Genomic DNA, 22366 nt, shown 5'->3' on the forward strand with positions numbered 1-22366 from the left:
TTGCCTTATAGTAGCATTGTACTTTAGGCAAGGTTGGGATTTCTTCGTAATATCTTTCCCAGCACTTAACAAATATTATTTAACAAATTAGGGTCCTGGGAAATAGATTCTAATACCGATTTTTGAGAATAGTGATCTTTGGTTCCTTTTGTCATTTATTAAAAAACAAATAGTTCGAAATTCTAAAGAGTCCTCATTTAAAACAAGAAGACATTTTTGAAAGAGTAGCTATGTCAACATAGGAAAACTAAAAAGGCTGTGCCTAGCCATAACTTAAATTCACAACTACAACAGCACTAGCTAACTTACTGAGCCCTTACTTTGTGCTAAATAAACACTGGACATATATTAACTATTTTAATCTTTACTACATCCCCAGGCGTTAAGTACTATCATTAGCTCCATTTTACTCTTGAGGAAACTGAGGGGCAGAAGGATTAATACACAAGAAGGTTAAAGTTGCCCAAGAATACCAAGCCAGCAATTGGTAAAGGCAGGATCTGAACCTAGCTTTACCAACAAGGGGTGACTGCAGACAGAGAAGCTGTAAATCCAAACAAATCAAGGGGGATCAGAGTAAAAAGGAGAGCCTTCTCTACGTCAGGCCTTATTATGAGCCACTTCATGTACTACCTTATTTATGCCTTATAACAATCCTATAAGGCAGAAACCAGCATTACATATTAAAAATTAACTCCTTTGAAGTAATTTGTCAGCTTGAATGCCAAATTACATACCGATATAGATCTGATTCAAGTAAAGTGAGTTGTCGAGCAATTTCTATTGGGTGTAAGGTGAGCAGGTCAAAAGTCTCTATATGTCCAGGTCTGCTTATGTGCCACTCAACTGTGGGAGGTGAACTCTGAAATGTAATATTATGACCTGGTCCATTGTCTCTTGCAATTTTTTTCCTTTGGATTATTTTGGTGATGGATTCAACCCATTTTTTCATTGCTTTACCTGAAATACATTACATTTTAAACAACATTTAAATACTTTTTACTCAATATTTTATTTTTTAAAATACTTTAAAATGATACAACTGATACCTGAATATATCTTTGTTACAAAAAATTCAACTGATCAAAATTTTTAAAATGCAAGCTCCCCTTTACCAGTTATTTCCCTCTTCCCTATCCCAATCTCATTCTTTATATGGGTAACCACTATTAATAATTTGGTATATGTTATTCCATATCCTTTCTAAATAAAATTAGAAAGTAATTTATTTGTAGAGATTTTTCACCTCTGTTGTTCTGAACTTCAGTTCAAAATACTATTTTATAATCCTCTGAAAAGAGATTTATCTTACACAAGTGAGATTTATAAGAACAGACTACACACATTCATTGTTAATCTAATTAACATTGCAGTTTTATAAACCCAACTCTAGCATGAGTTTTTGATGTGGCTTTCTTTTGTACTATGCATGAAAGTACTATTATTTAACCCTTTCTTTTCAGATTCTCATTTAGAATATATGGTGAAAATGGAAACAAGTTTGTCTAAGACATCCTTCGACCTATATAATCATAGAATCTTTAAAACTAGGAGGAAACTTTAAAGATCATCAAGCCTAACTCCTCATATCACTGATGAGGAAATTGCAGTACAAATAATCAAAGTAATTTTGTCCAAAGTCATATATCTGATGAGTGGCAGTGTAAGGAACAGAACCCCTGCTTCTTGCTCTGTTTATTGGGTGCCCTGCTGCCTCTCTGTTGTATGCACTATTCACCTAATTGTGGCCTGGTCAACCTCCATCAGTGCTGTTACCACGGCACAATAGTTCCTAAATTGTCCTCTGGTATACACACTTTCAGAAAGTGTAAAGACAGCATAAATTGAGACTTTTTTCATCTAATTCCAAAATAACCAAGAATTGATTTACTAACTGAAAATACACTGGGCCAACAGGGTGATTACTGAGCAATCTGTAGGTCAAAAATGTTATTTGATAAAAATTTAAACATTTTCAAATTGTTTTGCTGGCACTATTAGAAACACCTATTAACAACAATGAGCAGTAATAACATCAATTGAAAGTCACCATATAGGTACTTTATTACACATAAAACTAGGCACTTAAAAAAAACACATACCTCTTACTGTTCCAATAAATTCCTCCATTCGCTGCAAAAGAGCTGTATCTCTTTCAAAATCGTAGAAGTGGTGCTCTACCCAGTGCCGACATACATTTAATACTCTATGGCATTAACACAGAACAATAATTGAGTTATATGGGAACTCAGACAAAAATGTTTATCACAATGCATGGTATAAATGAAAACAAAGTAACTCTCACCAAATTAAATCTTATAAATGGCTTACCATTTTCAAAATTCTATGTTGATTAAGACTTATACAATAATTTCTGATGATTGTTTTTCACTCATTTTACTTATTACCTCTCCTCCTTGCTTGGGAAAGATCCTCACTTACTTCAACTCTGAAACAGAAGTTCAATAAAGACTTACTCACTTCAGTTATTTAGTTAATGCTTACCGCAGTTGTACAGGCTGTATATATTCTTTTCTAAATCTTTTTAGTTCAGCACTCAAGGGTTGATCTCCATTCTCTATAGCTATGCGATCTGCTTCTGTTGGCTCAGGCTCTGGAATTTCAAACCTAACATAAAACAGAACAAACTAATGAAAATACTAGTTATATCAAATCATACAAATAGAAAACTATAAACCTTTTCACTAGTCAGCACAATCAAGAGAGCACTGTAAAAAATTACTAAGGGCATAAACATCAGTGAAAACAAGTAAGGCTTCTATAATATAAGGATTAATGATTTTATTTTACTTTTTCTAAAAAAATTAAAACTTGCCAAAATAGGTAAAACTAACGAGAAACACAAAAGATAATACACGCAAAGTCTAAAAATAAATGTGATTATAAAGTCATGGGACTGGTGTTCATTTTTGGCTTGTGTAATTACTCTTAAATCAGCTACACAATACTCTTTAAGTGTAATGCTTGAAAAGTTGACTGCTCTTTGGGTAGATAAAACACTTTTTTTATTATATTATTTGTTCACTGACTAGCTCCCTTTTTTCAACATGTAGTATATTTGAAAAATTCTGTTTAGAACATCTAAATCATCAAAATTTCAATCTCCAAGTCTAAATTATACATTTTATATAGTTGTTTGATTCATTTATAAATTTGAAATTTCACATACTGAGTTTCCATGTTAAAAAGAATAGCTATTTTTGTATTTAAATAATCAAAACTAACAAATTATAAAATAAATGGTCACCTAAGAAAGATTTTATTTCTTATAAATGGCTCATGAACTGCAATTTAAAGCTCATCCAATATATTTCCAAGAAACATAAAAGATCTTAGTTCAATCTCTTTAAAAAAAAATAATTTAAACATTTTAAATTGACAGACCTTTCTATTATAAGACTCAGTAGTTCTTGAGGTTTACAAAAGGATCTGTATGTTGTAAGAAATGTCCGAACAAAATTGGGATCTAAGGAGAAAAAGGAAAAAATACCTTATTAAAATCTTTGATTCAGAATAATTAAAACTACTGTTTATAGTTTCATAAGACGCTAAACAGTCAATTTTAAAAGTCCCAAAATGTTTGACTACATATAATGCTTCAGACTTTACAATGAACTACTAGCTTTAGTGCTTCCTAAGTTAGTGGCAAAACCATGGATACTAAAATTTTACATCAACTTATTTTCTTGATCTCTGCACAACTCTGACTAGCTGATCTTAACTCATCATCAGCCACAGGAATGCAAAGGGAAGAACGGGAAAGGCAAAGACAGGGCATGGAAGCAAGCCCCACCTGCTACCTGGATCTCAGAGCATCACCAGCTGGGTGTCTCTCTCTCGTAAAGAGAAAGGCCAAAGCAATATGCCATTGCTTTTCCTGACACCGAGACTAGTTTACCTAGAATTGGTTATCTAGATTTCTTTCAATCATGTTAACAGAGCATACATCTAGAAATTGGATCTTATACTGTGGTAGAAGATTAAGTTAAATGGTTTCTAAATTATTTGCTAGAGGTCTTAATTAAAACTGTTAAAAGCTTACAAATACCTGTTATTAAAACTATTAAGTGTGCAAGAATAAGCTGATTTGGTTCTATTTACAACTTTCAATTCCTTTTATTCCAAGTAGTCACAATGAGAATTCCACCATAAAAGCAGAAGTCTCCAACCCCTTGCATGAGAGGACCTACTTTTCATTCACATCTCCATGAAGTAAAACAGGTGGCTGACTGAGTGTGATCACATCCCCAGGCCTGGCCTACTCCAGTCTCCCTGATAGTATTCTCCCAAGTTGTGGAGAAAGGCTGCTGTCATCAGCACAAAAGACCTGGGCTGTCATCTTCAGCATAAAGAGGGGGAGAAACTACTTCCCACAATGGAAAAAAAAAATCACTTCTATAACTCAAATTTCATCAAGGTCCACATTTAGTTGTAACAGTCATTAAAAAGGAGGAGGGAAGAGTTCATTAACTTGAGTTTTTTACCGGGAGCATCCTTTTCCGACACTGTGGACTGGTAAGCTCTAATTTAATGATAAACTCATTGAGAGTAGCAACTACCTTTATTTTTCTTAGCCTCTACACTGTGGATCCGTTATAAGAAGTGCAGTGTCTTTTATCAGCATTGGGTTTAGCAAGAATCAGAATTAATGTGTTTGGGAAATTTCTATTTACCAAAGTTAGCCTTAAAATAATTATATTAACTTTTTCCCCAAAAAAGCAAATTCATGGATTTATTATAAAATAGAAATCAATTTCCAATCTATTGGTATATGTGGTCATCAAAATAATGAATTGATTTAAATATCATACACCCTTGAATTTAAGATTATAATAATACCTTTTGAAGTTAAAGGAAAATTTAGTAACAAAAATACATTGGTTTTAAATGCTTCTCTTCTCCTTTAGCTTTGTACCTTTTGAGGCTAGAGTGGGTTACTGATAAAGTAATTTAAATACATACAACCCTTTAGTAATTTCCTCTCTGTTGGTATTTTATTGTTTGTCTTCAGTTACAGAGTTCCTCAAACGTTAAAGACTAATGTTTCATCCAGAAGAAAAGATTTTAAAACAGAAGGCTGTACAAGATTTTAAAACAGAGATTTATATCGATTTCATCACAATCCTCCCTTTCAAGAATCTTCTTCTGTTCTGCAAATCTATTTGTAAGGTGAGGCTACTGAAAACATCACATGTTTAGGAAGCAAAAGCAGTGGACACTGCAGAGATGCTGAGCTGTCCCTACAGGAGAGAGCCCAGAAGTTTAGTACAAGGTGCTCCAAATATCCCTGAGCTCTGTTCCAAATTTAAGATGATCCATCCTTTTTTAAAAAGAAAAGTTTATTTCAGTCTAAAAATCAGTATCCAGATCCATTTCTTCTCAAATGACACTTATGTCAGGCTAAAAAGTTGTGGGTTATCAAAGGTACTTTTAAGTTGAAAAACAATAAAAGTAAGTTCTAAATGAATTAAAATATGTTTTTGAAAAACTGGCTATTTTTAAAGGCATACAACTTAAAAATGGTCTTTTCATCTTAACTCCGAGCTTCTGACCATTTCAGTACTTTAGTAACTGATGACAATGCTGGGCAAGTCATGATGTGCCTCAGTGTGACATCAGTCACACGGGGATCACATCAATTCCTGATGTCTTATGTAAGGTTCTCAAAGAGCATTCTCATAATTTATTCCATACGATTTCTGTGAAGTGAATGGGTGATAGTTTTCCTTTTCTACATATGAGCGAAGTAACTAAGACTTATCTAGGGGCACACAGTTGAGTGACAGAGATGGAACCATATCTAGATGGTGTGATTCCTGATTTGGTGCATATCACGTAACCTCCTGAATTAAAGGATTCCTGAAGGTTTCCACAGCTGTGAGATCTAAATATAAAGAATGAATCCATGAATTATATAATCACTATAGAAATTTAAACAAATGATTAATTCAGAATGTAGCTATAAACTGCTAATCTTGATTAAAGGCACTAGAAAGTCACTGAAAAATTAGCAGTCTAACTGTGATTCTGTAATTCTTGTTAAGCCTTCTTCCAGATTTTAGGAAGTAGCATCTGTACCTTCCTGTACACTGTATTCAGAAGAGGAGTTTCTGAAGCTGCCGGTGAAATAAACACTCCCACAATCATCAGTTGTACTAAGTTCTAAAATGACTCAAGTTTAAGTTGTTTTTAGCTGGGTTACAAATAAGAGTGGTCTTGCCAAAAAGGAAAAAAGAAAAAAAAAAAGCAGCAGAAGCTAAAAATAAACCAAGAAAATTTGGCAAAAGTTTAAGTACTTTCAAAAAATATCTTAGAGGCTCTTCATATATTCCCAGGCTTGAATTAATTTAGACTCTATTTTTATTCTAATGCAGTGGGAAATTGCTAATGAATGAAAAACTTATATTAAGAGAGGACATAACATCTGTATTTGAAATTTTACACAATATTCCAGAAGATATTTTTATTTCTATTGATTTCCCTATTCAGCGATTGTAACATATATGATGTCACACTAACCGCTGAAGACCTTTATCTAACCAATGATATAAAGGACTAAGATAATTTGATATTTTAAAAATATCATTAATAAGGACAGGTTATATAATTTTGTAAGAAAACAAGTACCTACTTACATTTATCAAGCAATGATGAAAGCTAAGTTTTATATTGCCTCTGTTGGTTGTGGAATAGCAGTTATTTACCTACATTATAAAATGATGTTTCAGAGACAAATGAAAGGCAAATGCGTAAAAATACACAAGCCAGGATGGTTGGTTTTAAAATATAGGCACAAACGTATTTGGCGAGAAAATGAAAATCAACTATTTCGATATTCTCCTTCTCTTTCTGTTTATCACTTGCTTGTGGATGTAATTCCACAAACTTTTCTCAAACTAATCCCTAATGAATTGTAATATAAGCAATGACAAAAACTTTACCTGTGGGTTTTCTCTTCTATATGATTCTCAAATTCCTGTACTATGATTTCGACCATGCACACTAGCTTCTCATCATCCTTCTCTATACAACCTCTCTACATATACCTACCAGCTCTACCATCAGGTCCCTGGTCTAGGCCCAGCTGCTTTCAAACATGAGCTGCACTTACTATTTTCTGCTAGTTTTCTAGCTGTCTGTATTGTTCACTCTAAAACTATTCTTTGATAATATTTTATTGTACAATTCTAAATCTGAGGAACTCAGAATATACTTACATTAATGTTCAGAATATAGCATACTAGATCTGAGGTGATAAATTCAATCCTTTTTTCTTAAGTTCTTATTTTGATCGACACTTGACATTTTATTTGACAGGCTCAATGACATTTATGAAATACTTATTACACAGTTATTTATGTAAAGAATACCCCTCCCCCAACGGCCACAGTGAAACAGTTAATCAGGATGTCTGTTCACTGTTCATGTGATAATTCTCCCTTTAATACAGCCATTTGAAAAGCTACAAGAAACAATAAGCTCCTCAACAAGGATTTATAAACAATCACTCTTGAATTCCTTAAAAAAGGAAACACGCTATGCTGACGCACAAACACTTAAAAAAAAATCAGCGTTTAAAAATAGAACAGCACTGCCCTATAGATCAAAAGCTATTCAAAAAAGTTTTTAAAAGTTAAAACACCCAAACTGAGCTTATATGGGACACAAAGTCAAAAGAAATATGATGCAAATTTTTGAGGATTTTCTATATGAGGGCATAAAATAGCAGTAAATAATTTAAAGAAAAATAATCAACTGGCTTAAGTTTTTTCAATACCATTTTCCATAAAAGAGAGGTTCACCATGCATGGGAAACACCTTTTCCCCACACTTCAGTATGAAAAGCTTTTATTTCCATATAATGTCAGTTCTGAATTATTATCCCTATACTTCAAGGTTACCTCATTTCTCTAAAAGAGAACATCAAACATTTTCTTTACCCATGTTGTTTTAAGCCTCAATATGAATTTGTATTTTATTTCCTATAACTGTAACTGAAGAGAAATTCCCACTCATCTCCTCTTCTTTATGCATAGTGCTTTGTGCTTTCTTACGATAGGTAAGGAAAATTTCCTCATATCCTTGCCAGATTCAGAAAGATCTTTCTAACTAGATAATATTCCCCCTAGCATTTGGGATGAATTCCAAAGTTCTGATATAGTTAGTGAATTAGTGTATGTCCAGAAACACTGGATCTGAGAGATAAGCTATAAATTATATTCCACATATGACCCTGTCGCAATCTTTTAAGCAAGTTAAGCACTTTCTACTTGACCTAAATTTAATTTTTCTCCCAGAAAGCTTTCCTTTATAGAGCCAACAACACTAATAGACAAATGACTGAGTTTTGTTACAAACTAAAATTATCATGACCAGTACACCTAACTATATACTAAAATCTATGCATTAAAATGGCAGTTTATCTATAGTTAGAACTTATCACCTATTTCAATAAGAAAAGTACTCTGACTGTATCTTCATAGTAGACCTGTACTTGCCCAGAAATGAACAAGCCATTTATAGTACTGGCAATTCAAACCAACCAGGTAATTATCTTTATTTTTATTATTCAATAAACATAACAAAAATTATATTCCAATAAAAAAATTCACTGTGTATGAGTCAGTGTAACATGGTGGAAAGCGTATTCTATTAAGAGTCAAGATACCTAATTTCTAGTTCTCATTCTGCATTTACCTGATGATATGCTTTCTGGCAAATCACATAACCTTCAGGGGCCTTGGGTTTTTGTGTACAAAGTGAGGGACTGGTCACCTCATCTAGCACTAGAGATCTATAGCTTTATTTCATAAATTATTGTTAAAACACTTAAGGAGTCATGTTGGCTGGGGCCACAGTGAAGACTGAATTAAGTTAAACTAGCTTTTCTTCTGTTTTTTTATGACAATGTCTGGCCAACCTATAATCTTAAAAAAAAAATGTCTGTAAGTAGTGCTTATTAGTTCTTAAAATTTCTCATTGTATTATAGCCAATATCTTTTATTATACTCCTATACAATATAATAAAAATGTGCAAGTCAAATTTTAGCTTTTCTTCAATGCAAACCACAACTTGCACTATATGTTCACCAATAAAAACACCTACTAATTAACCAAACAACAACAAAAAAAGAACAGACCAATAGTCTTAAACAAACTGTAGTGTGGATTCAGAGCCCATCTGAACTGGAAGAGACCTTAAAAAAATAACTGCTTTCATGTTTTACAAGTTTATAGATGGTTTATTAAAACATTCTATATTGCCAGTAATAAGTTCAGCGATAGACCTTACAGAAGAGCCCAAACAAACTAATAATTAATACTAACTTGTGTGTAAAAACCACAACTCATGTAAGCTGCTTGTGGATTCTAATTACAACAGTAATATATTTATGACGTAAATTAAAATATTCAATTAAGCTTCAAAAGAAAAATGTCAAAAAACTTAGCCACAATACTTTGAAAACCAACACTGACATTTTATTCAAGAAATTAATGAAAGAAACTTTTAAAAAACCAACTTTTAAAACAAGTAAAACAATCTTGTCAATTTAAATTTGAATATACTTAACTTTGCCAAGTTCTATAAATCTAGATATTTAAGTGTTTCATATTAACTAGAAATACGACTATTTAAAATATTATTCTATTCAAAAGCTAAAAATCAATATAAATGAGAGCAACTACCAAAAATAACTAGTAAAACACCATGGCAAAAGTACTGTGTCCACAGACTTGGCTAGCATTGTATACATTAAGCAGAGAAGACTGCCAAGTTTATAGAAAAACTACCAGCTATGATTGTTCAAGTTTTGTTTGTTTCGAAGGGTCTTCATTCAAAATATAAATAAAAGGCACAGTTCCCCCCAAAAGAAATATTTAATTGTAGTTCTGCAGCTGCTTACTAATAATCATAAATTCTGTGAAATACAGCAAGCAGTTTAAAGAAAATTTTTATGATTAATAATCGAGTTTTACAGAAACAATTATATTACATATTTTGGAATCTGCAAGTGTTTCCAACTCAAAAACCACTGACTTGTGATAGTAACACTAGTAAGTCTTCTTCAGCACTTGCCACTTTTATTTCTCTACAGGAAAACAATAGTACAACTTCTCCCTTAGGAGTTTTACTATTAAACGTATGGATTAATTTTACTTTAAACAGAACTCAAAACAAAGGTATTTAAAATGAACGATGGACAGTTTAGAAAGTTTATGCTAAAAAATTGTGTGAATCTTCTAAGACAAAAATCAGAACGATGTGGCAGGAAAAGCAATTTGAAATTTCAGAACCTTAAAAATTCCTTATAAAGAAATCTATGCCACACACAAGATAATAATAATTCTAAAAATTTCTTAAAAGTAGCCAAGAAATAAGTATTTCGCAACCACCAATTTTGGGTAATTTAATAAAATATTTTGTAGTTGCATTCTAGATCTTAAAGAGTATACAGAAGTTGATGAAGAGCAACTAAACTAAATAGATAGGTCATATTAATTAATGAAAATCATACTTCTCAAAAACAGTTTCAGATGTAAAAAAAATGACAGAATAATCTATTTCTATTTCATGTAAAATCCTAGACAGCTTATCTAAATTTCCTGTGCCTTGATTTATTTTTTTGTTTTTGGGCCAGTAAAAATAACACCCTGATTACAGAAGTTTCCAGGTGAAAAATCAATGATAAAATTAGAATCCCAGACTTGACTTTTTTCACTATATTCATATTTCAGCTACTGCCTGCTACTACCAAATGGTATGTGCTCAGAAAACCCAAACTGCTCTTAAAATTAGCATATGGAAAACACCATTATTTTACTATAGAAAAGGCATTCAAAAGAACTACCAATTAGAGGCCAAATAAAAACTAAAAACACTGGCTTATTTGTCCCAGAGAAATGTGGACATAATGAAACAGATTATATTTATAAAGTGCTTTGATATGACTAATAAAAATACTCAAACTTAATTTTACTTTTCTGCAAGGTGACCCTGATGGATTCCATGCCATAAAAGTAGTTCTGACTGAACATTCCATAAATCGAACAGATCAACATTACTGAATGCTATTCATCTTTATGACAGTGAAATAATGGATATCTGTAAAAGTTTAATTTAACTGGTACCAGAATAGTTTTCAGAGAGAAGTAAGAACCCATGTATAGGACTTTAAAAATTTAAGATTTCCCCAGAAATATACATCTCCTAGAGATACGAATACATTTAAACAAAACATATGGAGATGGAATTTAACTTTCACATTTAACTATTTACGAATAGCATTTATAAGAATTACATTTGATTTTACATGTTTTTTGATAAAAACATTCTCTAAAAATAAGTTTGCTTTTATATTTACAAAGAGCTTTTACATACAGTATTTAATTTATTCTTTCCAACAATATTCTAAGGTAGCTGTTGTGATGTTGATTTTTGAGATGAAAAACTAAGGTTCTCAGACCTTAAGCAACTATGATAGAGTGAGGGTCTAAATCCAAATTCAATGCTCTTTTTACTATACCACACTCTACAATATTTTACAATTATCAAATTTCCTATTATGTAGAGAAGTTGAAGATTGAAGAACATTGGATTATCATTTGTTACTTTATTAGAAGAAATTAAATTACTTTAAAAATGAATCATTGTATGTGTTCCTTACCTCTCAAACACTACATCTGATTCAGTCGATAGTAATCTTCCTACGTGGTTTGGACATGTTTGTCTTTAAAAAGTGCCTTGCTAAGGTGAAACTGTTTTCTTAAATAACCTCAAGTTGTAAATAGCAAAAAATACAGAAAACTTAAATGACTTCCAGGATTGCTAAATTTAATAAGTTTTAGGAATGAAAATTAAGAAAAAGCAATGCTGTGCATATAGTATGTACTACCAGCACAGTTTTGTTGATGGATGTATATTAAAATTTTTACTGATTTTAATCTCAATAATAGAAAGAAAAAAAGAGGTAAAGGTGGTAAAAGGTTTTTAGATCCTAATGATCATGATTTATCACTACTTTTAGTTTTGTTTCTGCTACTTTCTAACTGGGTAAATTTAGCCAAGTAATTTTATTTTCTCATTTATAACTCTGGTTGTAAAATTAAAAATAGTGTATGTAAATATGATAGGAAAAAGTATAAAATTTCAAAGAAGTATAAAGTGGCAGTATTTTTGTCAAAGAAAAATGAACTCTGATAATAAAGAGGTCTTTTGTTGTTAGTTTGCTTTCTATTCTAGGTTACAATGACCAGAGCAGCAAAGAAAATCGGCTTGAAGCAGGAAAATAAAAGTGATAGGCAACTTCGTATTTCTTACCTGCATACATATGGTACGTGAGCCTCTCTATCAGTTTAATAACAGTTCCTGCTTTGATAATTGGAATTCCAGCCTTGGGCTGCATGTTTTCTTCAAATATTATATTCTCTTCAGAGTCAGGCTCTGCAAATCTATAAACATCAGCACTAGGGAGCCTCATCTGCTCCTCCTTCTCTTCCTGCAGCATGGTCACATCCAGCATCCTTTCTAGCGTGCTCCGGTACTGCAAGGATATCAGTGCTGCCATCCAATTGTTTTTCTCTTCAGCAGACTTGGCAGAAAATATAACACTATTTTCGTCTTTTAAAATTATTTCAAAAGCATGCTTGTACTCACTGGTGTCATCTTTGTCATTAATTTGTACCTTTCTCATAAAAAATTTTTCTTTAAGACGATATTCTGCATTGCTAGCACCAGGAAGTCTTGGTTGCCCATGATTTGATTTACAGCAAATCATTAAGCCATCAAAGAGAAATATGTGTCTTTCATGTTTGGCTCCTACACGTGTAAGAGTTCCTTCCATTATAAACTCATTGCAACACTGTCCAATGTCTTTTCCCTCCCAACCATCAATATTCTTTTGAATCTCATTCATTTTCTTGATTGCTAGTTGTTTCCCCTTCATTTGCTGACTATAAAACCGACATGCAGATTCACTGGGATAAAGGAAAAAACATTATTAGTACACAGATGACAGAAAACCTAGAATGCACGATAATAAACGACAGTGTAAAAGTGTATTTTAACAAGTTACATTGATAGGTTTTCACTAATTCTCCAAATATATTAGTGTTACAAAAGTGCATAATTTTGGAAACTGAAACAACACAGTAAAGACTTTTTTTTTCACTCTCTAAAAAAGAACAAGGATAAAATTCTACCCTATAAATTCAGCCACAGAATGATTATTTCTACCTTGGCTACTAAATACTTAGAATGAGAAATATTAAAAGGTAGCCCAATATAGTGAAAAAAAGTAATTTAAGAGGTTTAAAAAAATTATTTAGAAATGCTTAAGAGGACAAGACCCAAAGCTTAAAAACATGCACATATTATAATTAGGAAACTGGAAGCATTGTCATCTGAATTAATGCCTCAAGTTATATAATCCCTAAAATAAAGGACACTAGTAATTTTACTTTGACACAACAATGATGTTGACATAAATCTACCCAACACATTTTACTCTACCTCTCCTTTAGCTTACCAGTTGATTCTCAGGAGGTCTTGTCTGGGAGTATGCAAGGAAAATGCACAATATGAAAGGTTTTCAAACAATAACAAATTCTCTTGGCTTTGATGTCACTTCCTCTGAGAGACCAAGCTTGTCACTAAAAGTATTTTCTTCATTGTTTACTTGGGAGGGAACTGAGATCCCTGAATTTATACCATAATATTCAAGGTGAAAAAGAAAATTATAAAAAAGCCAAAATATTTACCTCAGTCTTCGTTTTGCAAGACTTTTAGAACATATTTTTTCCATACCACTCTGAACATTAAGCAAAGCTGTTATTGCTTGTTTCAAACATTCCTTGTCTTCTTGATCTTCACTCTTTTCTTCTAACTGCTATAAAGTAAAAATGACAAATCTGAACCAATAGAACAGTTTTGGACAAAAAATAATAAGCCTATTTTATTTAAGGATAAAGCTAACATTGATCCAACTCTTTCTACCATGATAAAATTTTTAAATGTGTCATAAAATATATTAAGAATCTTTTTCTTCTTTATGTATTACTATCCATATCAACATGCAACCAAGTTTTCCACATTCAAAAAAAAAGTAGAAGCAGTGTTAAAAGATGTCACACCCTTGTGACAGGCAGTAATGTGCAGTTTCTCAGATGCATATGACTGAAAATAATGAGGGACATAAATTATCTTTTTAACTTCATAGGACTTAGTACAGCAGTAGGCACACAGATGAGTTTTTTTGAAGTGTGCAGTTTGGTCTTAGGTTTTTGATTCCAACATTAATGCTGTAGGCAATGGGATAATAAGGAAGATAAATAAAAATACAGAGAAGGATGCAATATAGTGGGGAGAGGAACTTGAAGACACAAAAATTAGGATCAAATTTTGACTTTACCTCTGTGTGACCCTGGGACAAATTATTTGACTTCTGAGCCTCATTTTTTCCATCTGTCAAATGAGTTTTATAAAAAACCTGCCTTGCCTACTTTCTGGTGCTGTTACTAAAAATCAAAGTACTTTGTAAATGGTAACATATAAGTATACATTGTTTTCTTTGTAATCCTACTAGAGAATTAACAGTATCATGAAGAACTTTGTCAGTATTCATGTGAAGATTTTGACTAAAACTAGGAATATACATGTTAGTGAAACTCAAGCAAATTTTCTTAGGGGCAAACATACTACATATGCCAGACAGAAAGTCTGTACTTAACAAGGATTATCATCATCAATAACTACTAATTATCAATACAACAAGGTGACTGTAATTCAAGCACGCACTTAACTGAGGTATGAGTGACAATAATTTATTAAACTGCTAAACCTGTTTCTGGCAGCCAAAAAGGAAAAGTTAAGGAATAACATTTACTCAACGGCGCTTTCATGCAACATTTAAGAACACTTACTCTACCATAAAGGAAAAGACTTGAGAAATAAAACCATAAAATATTTGAAGTTATTTATAAAGGCTTACTTTTCAATGAGCTTCATTAGTCATTAGTATTTTAAGGGTTTTATGTTCTTGAGAGGTAGTCCTTAAAGATCAACAACAAATTCCTTTCTGCTTCAACTGATAAAGATCAATTATGCCTACACACGTATACTCATGACTTGTGAAAAGTAAACCTATTTCTATTCGATGCCCCACACAAAAATCTATTCATAATAATTTTCAACATAAGGTTAAAAAATACTCAAATACCTTTTACTCAGAGTATTGCTCTTTACTATGGCCAGCTAAATTAAAGAAAGTCAACGGCCAAGTGTTCCTAGAGAAAGATACTAGATTTTTATTTCACAGATATTACTGGTAGGCTGAAGGCTGGCTCTAGGTAATCTCTCAAAGGTCCTCTCATCTCTATCCTTCTAAATTATTTTCCTCTCATTTGGCAGAAATTTTTGGAGACAAAATGTTACCATAAACCTTATCAAGCTTAGGCTTCAAAGGCAGCAATCTAACACTGAAAACAATATTCAATAAGAAAGGGCAAAATTCTACATGGTGTAATAATGAAAGTACTGCTAAAGAGTGAACTATTTCATCAAGTTGTTTCAGAATTTAATCACTCAATATTCAAGTCAATATGATACATGGCAATTGTTTAGTCTTACAGAGTTGACACCAACAGATAGTAGAATATTACTAAGTCTTTCACATTCTGTCATTTGATATATTTACATTATTAATTCAGGCAAACATACCTAAAAGTCATACAAAAGACAATCCTAACACACATAAAACGAGTTATGAAAGTAACAAATCCATTTAGACATGCATTTTATTTTTCTGTTCTAAAAATGGTTCAAGTTTCTAGGTCATTTATCTATCATTTAAACTATAGCATTTCACATACAGAATATACAAGTATCTCAAAAATATTGTTAATATACTTTAAAACCACAAACCTAAAGTCTATTTCAAATCCCATAAAACTTTGTATGTCATATAATTTAAATGAAATAATTTTTAAATGTAATTTTTACCTTCATAGCATTAGTCAAGCATCTATTAATAAAATAAATTTCAATGCAACAAATGACTTTTAAGCATTCTTTCCTTCTTTTACTCAACATAGCTGATTTGGTATTGATATATTAGTATGGGTATTGGTACAAAATAATTCAGGCTAACTACCATCAAAGGGGTGGTTTATTGTTGCCACAGAAACAAAGCAGTGGCAATTAGTATGTAAATGAGACTCCACAAAGCAGCAGCATCCTGTTGTTACCAAAGTGATATTCAATACCCTGCTTTTCATGGGTGCCTATTTAATAACATTCATTGATTAATAACAACAATTTAATTTTACAAATGAAGTTCATTTAAATAGTTAAAAAATATCAAGTTCTAAGATTATATTGTTGTATATGAAATTGTATTTAAATTTATTTAGATAATCATATTTTAAAGAACAATGAAAACTCGTATGTTCTACAGAGAATATAAAATTTACATTTTCAAAAGAAAGCAGCCACCTTTACCAGTGATTACTTCTTTTTCTGGTTCTTTAGAAATAACTAGGAGGGGCAGTACTAAATATGGTACATTGCCTGTACAATGGAAACCCCGGGAATTAAATTGGATTAAATTTGAGGATCTCTGAACTGGAAATCAATATTCATAATAGTATTCAGGAGAGGAATAAAACTCAAGGTTGGTTTATACATAAAAAATAAAGTGTTGTACCTGATACATTTTATTATAAGATTTCAACTAATTCACAAACATATAATGATTTCCCTTTGTTTAAAAATAAAAACTTGAATTCATGTTTTTATTTCTAGAAATTAACTTTCTCCAACATGAGAGTAAATAAAACTAAGGACTGCCATTTATTTGATGGTGCAGGCAAACAGGACCAAACCCCAGGATTCTTGACACTCAGTTCAGTGACCTTTTCAATATACTATCCAAAGAATTGAAATGACTTTAAAATACCTAATTAGAAAAGATTCACCAAATAAAACCTACTCCATTCAAACAGCTAAATTGCAATGCATAAAGATGATAAAATGTACAATAAATATATATCATAACTGTCTAAGTTTTGGGACATAAAAATAAAGATTTATCTTTATCGTAAATATTGTATACATATAAAGAGATCATCACAAAATGTGAGAACACAAGCAAGGATTGGGATCATGTTTTATTTTGGAATGGTTACTTGCAGACTGTTTGATGAGCTACTAGACCAGATTACAATGTAGAAAATATAGTCAAGAGTAAATTTCATTTACTAGTTTCTTAACAAATGTATGGAATATTATCCAATTATTCCAGAAACTAACTAATTAAACCAACTGCTCCTGACTCTTTGCTATGTCATAACTCAATATTTCATTAACGGCTGAGTGCAAGTAAGACAATGATATGCAAATAAATTATTCTTTTATGGTAGCTGCACAACTAAAAGGTATGGGTGAAGATGATGAAATTCTTAACAAAAATGAGATTGATTTAGAGCTTGTCTGTAGACTCTAATTACTCATATTACTTTTTAAGTCAGGAAGTAAATTTCATAACCAGTTCCTTTTCCCACCAAAAATTATTTTTTGAGTTAAGTGACTTCATGTATGAAGATAATCTCTTATAATACACAAAATTTCAACTAATAAGTGATACTAATGATATTAACAGAATTTGATCTTCTTTTACTTAACCAGCCTAAAACCCCTAGACAAGTGAGCACGTGATCATTACCAAGGCTCTATAGATTACATGAAATAGTACAAATTTACAGTATAAATAATATAACTCTTCCTTAATTGTAATTTAAATAAAACAGTATCTTTATTAGCCACTGGTTGAAAACATAAAAATGAAATCATAAAATATAAATTGAGACATGACTTATAAAAGCAAAAGTCACAAGCTTTCTGAGAAAACTGACAAATTTTATTGAGATAATTAGGTGTTTTTTTTTGTATATTAATAGTAGCTGAGTGAAGGAAAAAAAACTTCAAAAAGGCAGACCTACAGGGGAAGCAGTCAAGTCCCAATAAGAATTAATTTGACAAATATTTAATTGACCATCCATTATTTATTAGCAATGGAAAGATAATAGTGAACAAGCCAAACCAGTCCCTGCAGTTAGAGCTTAGAGTGGAAAACTGAAGACGAATGACAGAGTGCTATGAGGGGGAAAATAATGGGCGCTCTGGAAATACATTAACAAGAGCTTCTGAGCTAATAAAGGAAAAGAGCATAACAGGGAAGGTTTCCAGAAGGAAATGACTAGAAGACCTGAAGGCTCAAGGATAAGAATGGATTAGCCTTGGGAAACAGAGGTACAAGAATGTACTAGGCAGAGGAAACAGCATGTGTGATTCAGAGACTTTTAGGACCAGGAGTGAGAGAAACTGGCTGACAGGTACAGCCTGGTGGATGGGAAAGATGAGGGGTAGGGAGAGGTGATGAATCAAAATGTTGGAGAAGTAAATAAGGACCAAGTCATGACTGCAAGCCTTATTAGAAACTTGGACTTTAACCTGGGGAATGGTGAACCATTGAGCGTTTTAAGCTACTGACTAACATGATCAAATTTACAATTTAGGAAGATGGCTTTGGTTCGTTATTGTCAAGAGCAGATTGTGGGGAGAAGGGGAGATGAGAAAGGCAAAAAAACGAAGGGAGATTTGTGATTAATCCAGATGAGATAATCATGGCCCTGATAGAGTATTGGAGGAAAAGAAAAGATGAATCCAAAAGAAGATTCTTTTCAAGAATGAAAAGGACTTACTGGGTGACTAAGTGGATGTGATGTGGAGAATGAGAAGAGTTGAGGACTCCCAGGTTTCTATTCTAAGCAACCAGTTAGATAGTGGATTCCCTCACTGAGAGAATGAGCATAGAAAGAATAGTTTTGCAGGGAAAGATAGCGAGTGTTGAAGAAAGTGAATTTGAGGCACTTTCAAATAAGCAAAACTGTTCAACAGACAGTTAGACAATAAATAGCCTACATTCCCCTATTTCCCTTTTTATACTCCACTTTGCATTGATTCCCTTTAACCAAATGAGACCAGCATAAATTCTTGATTTTCTTCATACTGCTAAAAATCAACCTTTGGTGTAACAGGTTTGTTACCGGATAGCAAAGGGGTCACTGCTTTTTTCTAGATCAACTTCATGAGTAAATGATGGGGTTGGGGGTGGTGGCAGGAGAAGGGTGTGATGGGGTTCAGGACACGCTACCCCTCAAAAAATTACCGGTACCTTGGCATATTGAATATTTTAAGTTGAAAGAGTTTGAAACAGCAGAAGGGAGAGGGAAGGTTACTGACCCTCCTGCTTGTTTTCTCAATCTCCTTCAGCTTAAAATATTCAATATGGCTCCTATGCAGTGTAAAACCCACATTAAGTAAATTTATATGCTCTTCTCCTGTTAATCTGTCTTTGTCAGTTTACTTTTCAGACCCAGCCAGGGAATCTAAGAGGGTGGAGAAAAAATTTTCCTTCCCTACAGGTGCTTAGAAGCTGAAATATTTAAAATAATAATAATAATAATAAATATATTAAAATAATAAATTAAAATAACTAAAACAAAAAAAACATTTTAATGTAGAACACTATGGCATGTAAATTATATCTCAATAAAGCTATGGGTTTTTTTTTTAAAGTAATAATTTAACACTCTTAGCAGATGCTAAATATCTGCTCTTCAGCTTTCTGTATACCTTCATTCTTAAAATGGGCTTTTAATGGATTTATCCATAAGATTGAGGGTAAATTCAATTTCCAGTCTGAAATGTGCATTAATCAAAGAAATAAGAAAATATTATGAGGTTTTAGAAAAAGTAAATGGCATACTTACAACAACACTTTTATCTACTGAATTCAAATGTTAAATTTAAAAATACATTCAACCAAGAGAAGGGAAAACACAAAAATTTTGGCATCCACGTGAGGGAAAAGATAAAAGATGATCAAGAAAAGTAAGAGCAGTTTTTAAAAAATAAATACAACCGATGTTTAACTATGCCCAATATTAAAATCATATTTTAAATAGGATCCAGCTATTCCTATCTTTGAATTTATTGAAATATATTTTCTAACATTAGCAGCTCTCTTGTCTTCCTGAGGAATCTGAGTTGTATCCCTTCACTGTTTCCCCTCCTATTATTGTAGACACCACAGCCAAAACAAATACTGAAGAATTATAAAAATTCAAGAACTTCCAGTAATAGTGGAGTGAAGAAGTCTTGAGAACCCTCCTGCAGATAACAATTATTCAATCAGTACAAAATATAAAACGTAACTATTTACAGACACTAGAAACCATCTAAAAGAAAGTATAAGCCAGTAGCATTACTCTTGAAAAACTGCAACTAGAAAGTATACACTGTGAATGAAATTAGGGATTTCCCAACACCCCATGGCGACACTGAGGAAGAATGATAGGAAAAGAGTAGCTTTATAGGCTAGGGATGAAAGAGAGCAGAATTTAAGAGGAAATTTAAGGGGAAAATCTGTAAGTGAATGAACTGCAGAAGGGTTGGGACGCAAAATCTGAGAGTAAACTCTACCCCAATACCTGGCTGACTGCTAAACTCTGCATCCATGGGAAGACCCCAGGGAGCTTGACAAATAAAGCAGGCTGAGACCAAAGAAGAATCTACTATTGCAAAATAGAGCTGTAATGGATGAGTTCTGCTGCTTTTTAAAAATTTAGTTCATTCCCCATTGTACACAGCTCAAGCAGAAAGCTGAAGCCTGGTTTAAGGTGCCAGGATACAGAGCCGGAGGCTGGCAGAGCAGCTGGAAATTAAGGGGGAGTCTCCAGGTATAAGGGAACCACAGAGACTGTGCCCCCAAATCTGAACCTAATCTCTGTCCAAATACTTGTCTGTCAAATAATACATGTGTATGGAAGACCCGAGAGAGTTAAGGTAAAAAAAGCAGCATATGGAAATTCTAAAAAGTGAACAGAGATATCAGCCGCTTCACAATACAGAAGAGACAAACTGCAGCTGAGTCCAGGAAAGTTAACAGCCTACTAGAGTAAAAACACAAACAAACAAACAAACAAACAAACAAAAAACCCACAAAACTCCCAAAGCAAGAAAAACTTCCAACAATCCTCTTAATCCTCAACACAACAGAATTCAGAGTTGTTAACTAGCCAAAAAAGAGACCATATTCAGGGGGAAAAGTCAATTAATAGAAACCGAGTGCAAATGGGCCCAGATGTTGGATTTAGGAAAGACTTCAAAGTGGCTTTTACGATCATGTTCAAAGAATTAAAGGAAAACATGGTCTTATTGAGTGGACAGATAGGGAATCTCTGGAAACTATAAAGCAAAATCCAAATGGAAATTCTAGAGTAAGTAAGTATAATAACTAGCTCTATCAACAGATCAATAGAAATTACCGATTTGAAGAACAAAGAGAAAAAAAGATTTAAGAAAAATTAACAGTCTGAGAGACTTGTGGAAAACATAAAGTAGTTCAACATACATGTAAATGGAGTTCCAGAAGGAGAGGAAATGAGAGAAAAATGGTGAAAAAATGCAAGAATAATGCAAAAGCAAGTTAAAATCTAAAGGGTAGAAAGGAGTCAAACTTTAAACAGGAAATCAACACTAAAAAGTGTTAGGATCGATCGCTCATGAAAATAAAATACCTTTTAAAACCATCTCTTTGTTCTTATCAGAGGGAAAATTACCAAAACTATAAATGCACCTCACAGTAGTTTAATTGATTTAAAATAAAAAACTGTAGTACAATAATCAGCTGTTTATTTATAATGGCTCCTGAAATTACACTATCCTATGCTTAACTTTAGATATTCAACATCTGTGGTCAGATATACCACTTTGGCTCACTGCTTTGAGCCCATCATTTCTGGATAAGAATTCCTAAATTTAGAAAGCTAGTTCACTCAAGGGAATAAAAGCTAAAGAGATCTCTGCTGGGAGTATTTTATAAGACTCAGAGAGAAACTGTTTTCTAAATATCCTCTTATTTCTGGTATTAAGACATCTGCTCATGGGCAGTATAAAAAACGGTCTTAAGCATACAGCAATTAAACCAGACACAAAACATGGATAAAAAAAAAGTAGATAAAAAATTATCTAGAGAACATATTTGATACTGTCCAGCTTCCAAACTGGAAAAGCAGCAAACCAAAGCCATTAACAAATGCATACAAGATATTCGTAGAAAGGATCTACACAGCATATTTCTTTACAAAGAGTTTTTGGCATGCTATTGTGAAGGACATTATTAAGTGTTTAAATTGTATGAGGTAGCACAATTCACAGTTGCCTTTTCTAATTTGCTTTATGTAGATTTAAAAAAAGGCTACTTTGGGAGGGGAAAAAAAAATCTCC

The 22366-nt window shown here is 32.5% G+C and overlaps 2 protein-coding genes across 4 annotated transcripts in view; one reads left to right on the forward strand and one right to left on the reverse strand.

Moving 5' to 3' along the window:
• ARHGEF33 (Rho guanine nucleotide exchange factor 33) overlaps window positions 1–5317 on the forward strand; it is a 101270-nt gene extending 95953 nt beyond the window's left edge. The window contains exon 19 of the mRNA XM_019742490.2: window positions 5033–5317. Within this exon, the coding sequence (XP_019598049.1) occupies window positions 5033–5114 (82 nt within the window). The 3' untranslated portion in view covers window positions 5115–5317. The remainder of the gene's footprint in view (window positions 1–5032) is intronic.
• SOS1 (SOS Ras/Rac guanine nucleotide exchange factor 1) overlaps window positions 1–22366 on the reverse strand; it is a 119594-nt gene that overhangs the window by 28208 nt on the left and 69020 nt on the right. For all 3 annotated transcript variants that reach the window (XM_019742402.2, XM_019742393.2, XM_019742420.2), the window contains 6 exons: window positions 13780–13907; window positions 12341–12996; window positions 3406–3487; window positions 2506–2628; window positions 2103–2206; window positions 738–960 (listed from right to left, as the gene is read on the reverse strand). In XM_019742402.2, the coding sequence (XP_019597961.1) occupies window positions 738–960; window positions 2103–2206; window positions 2506–2628; window positions 3406–3487; window positions 12341–12996; window positions 13780–13907 (1316 nt within the window). The remainder of the gene's footprint in view (window positions 1–737; window positions 961–2102; window positions 2207–2505; window positions 2629–3405; window positions 3488–12340; window positions 12997–13779; window positions 13908–22366) is intronic.

Source organism: Rhinolophus sinicus, linkage group LG05, assembly GCF_036562045.2.
Source record: "Rhinolophus sinicus isolate RSC01 linkage group LG05, ASM3656204v1, whole genome shotgun sequence".
NCBI classification, from domain to species: domain Eukaryota; kingdom Metazoa; phylum Chordata; class Mammalia; order Chiroptera; family Rhinolophidae; genus Rhinolophus; species Rhinolophus sinicus.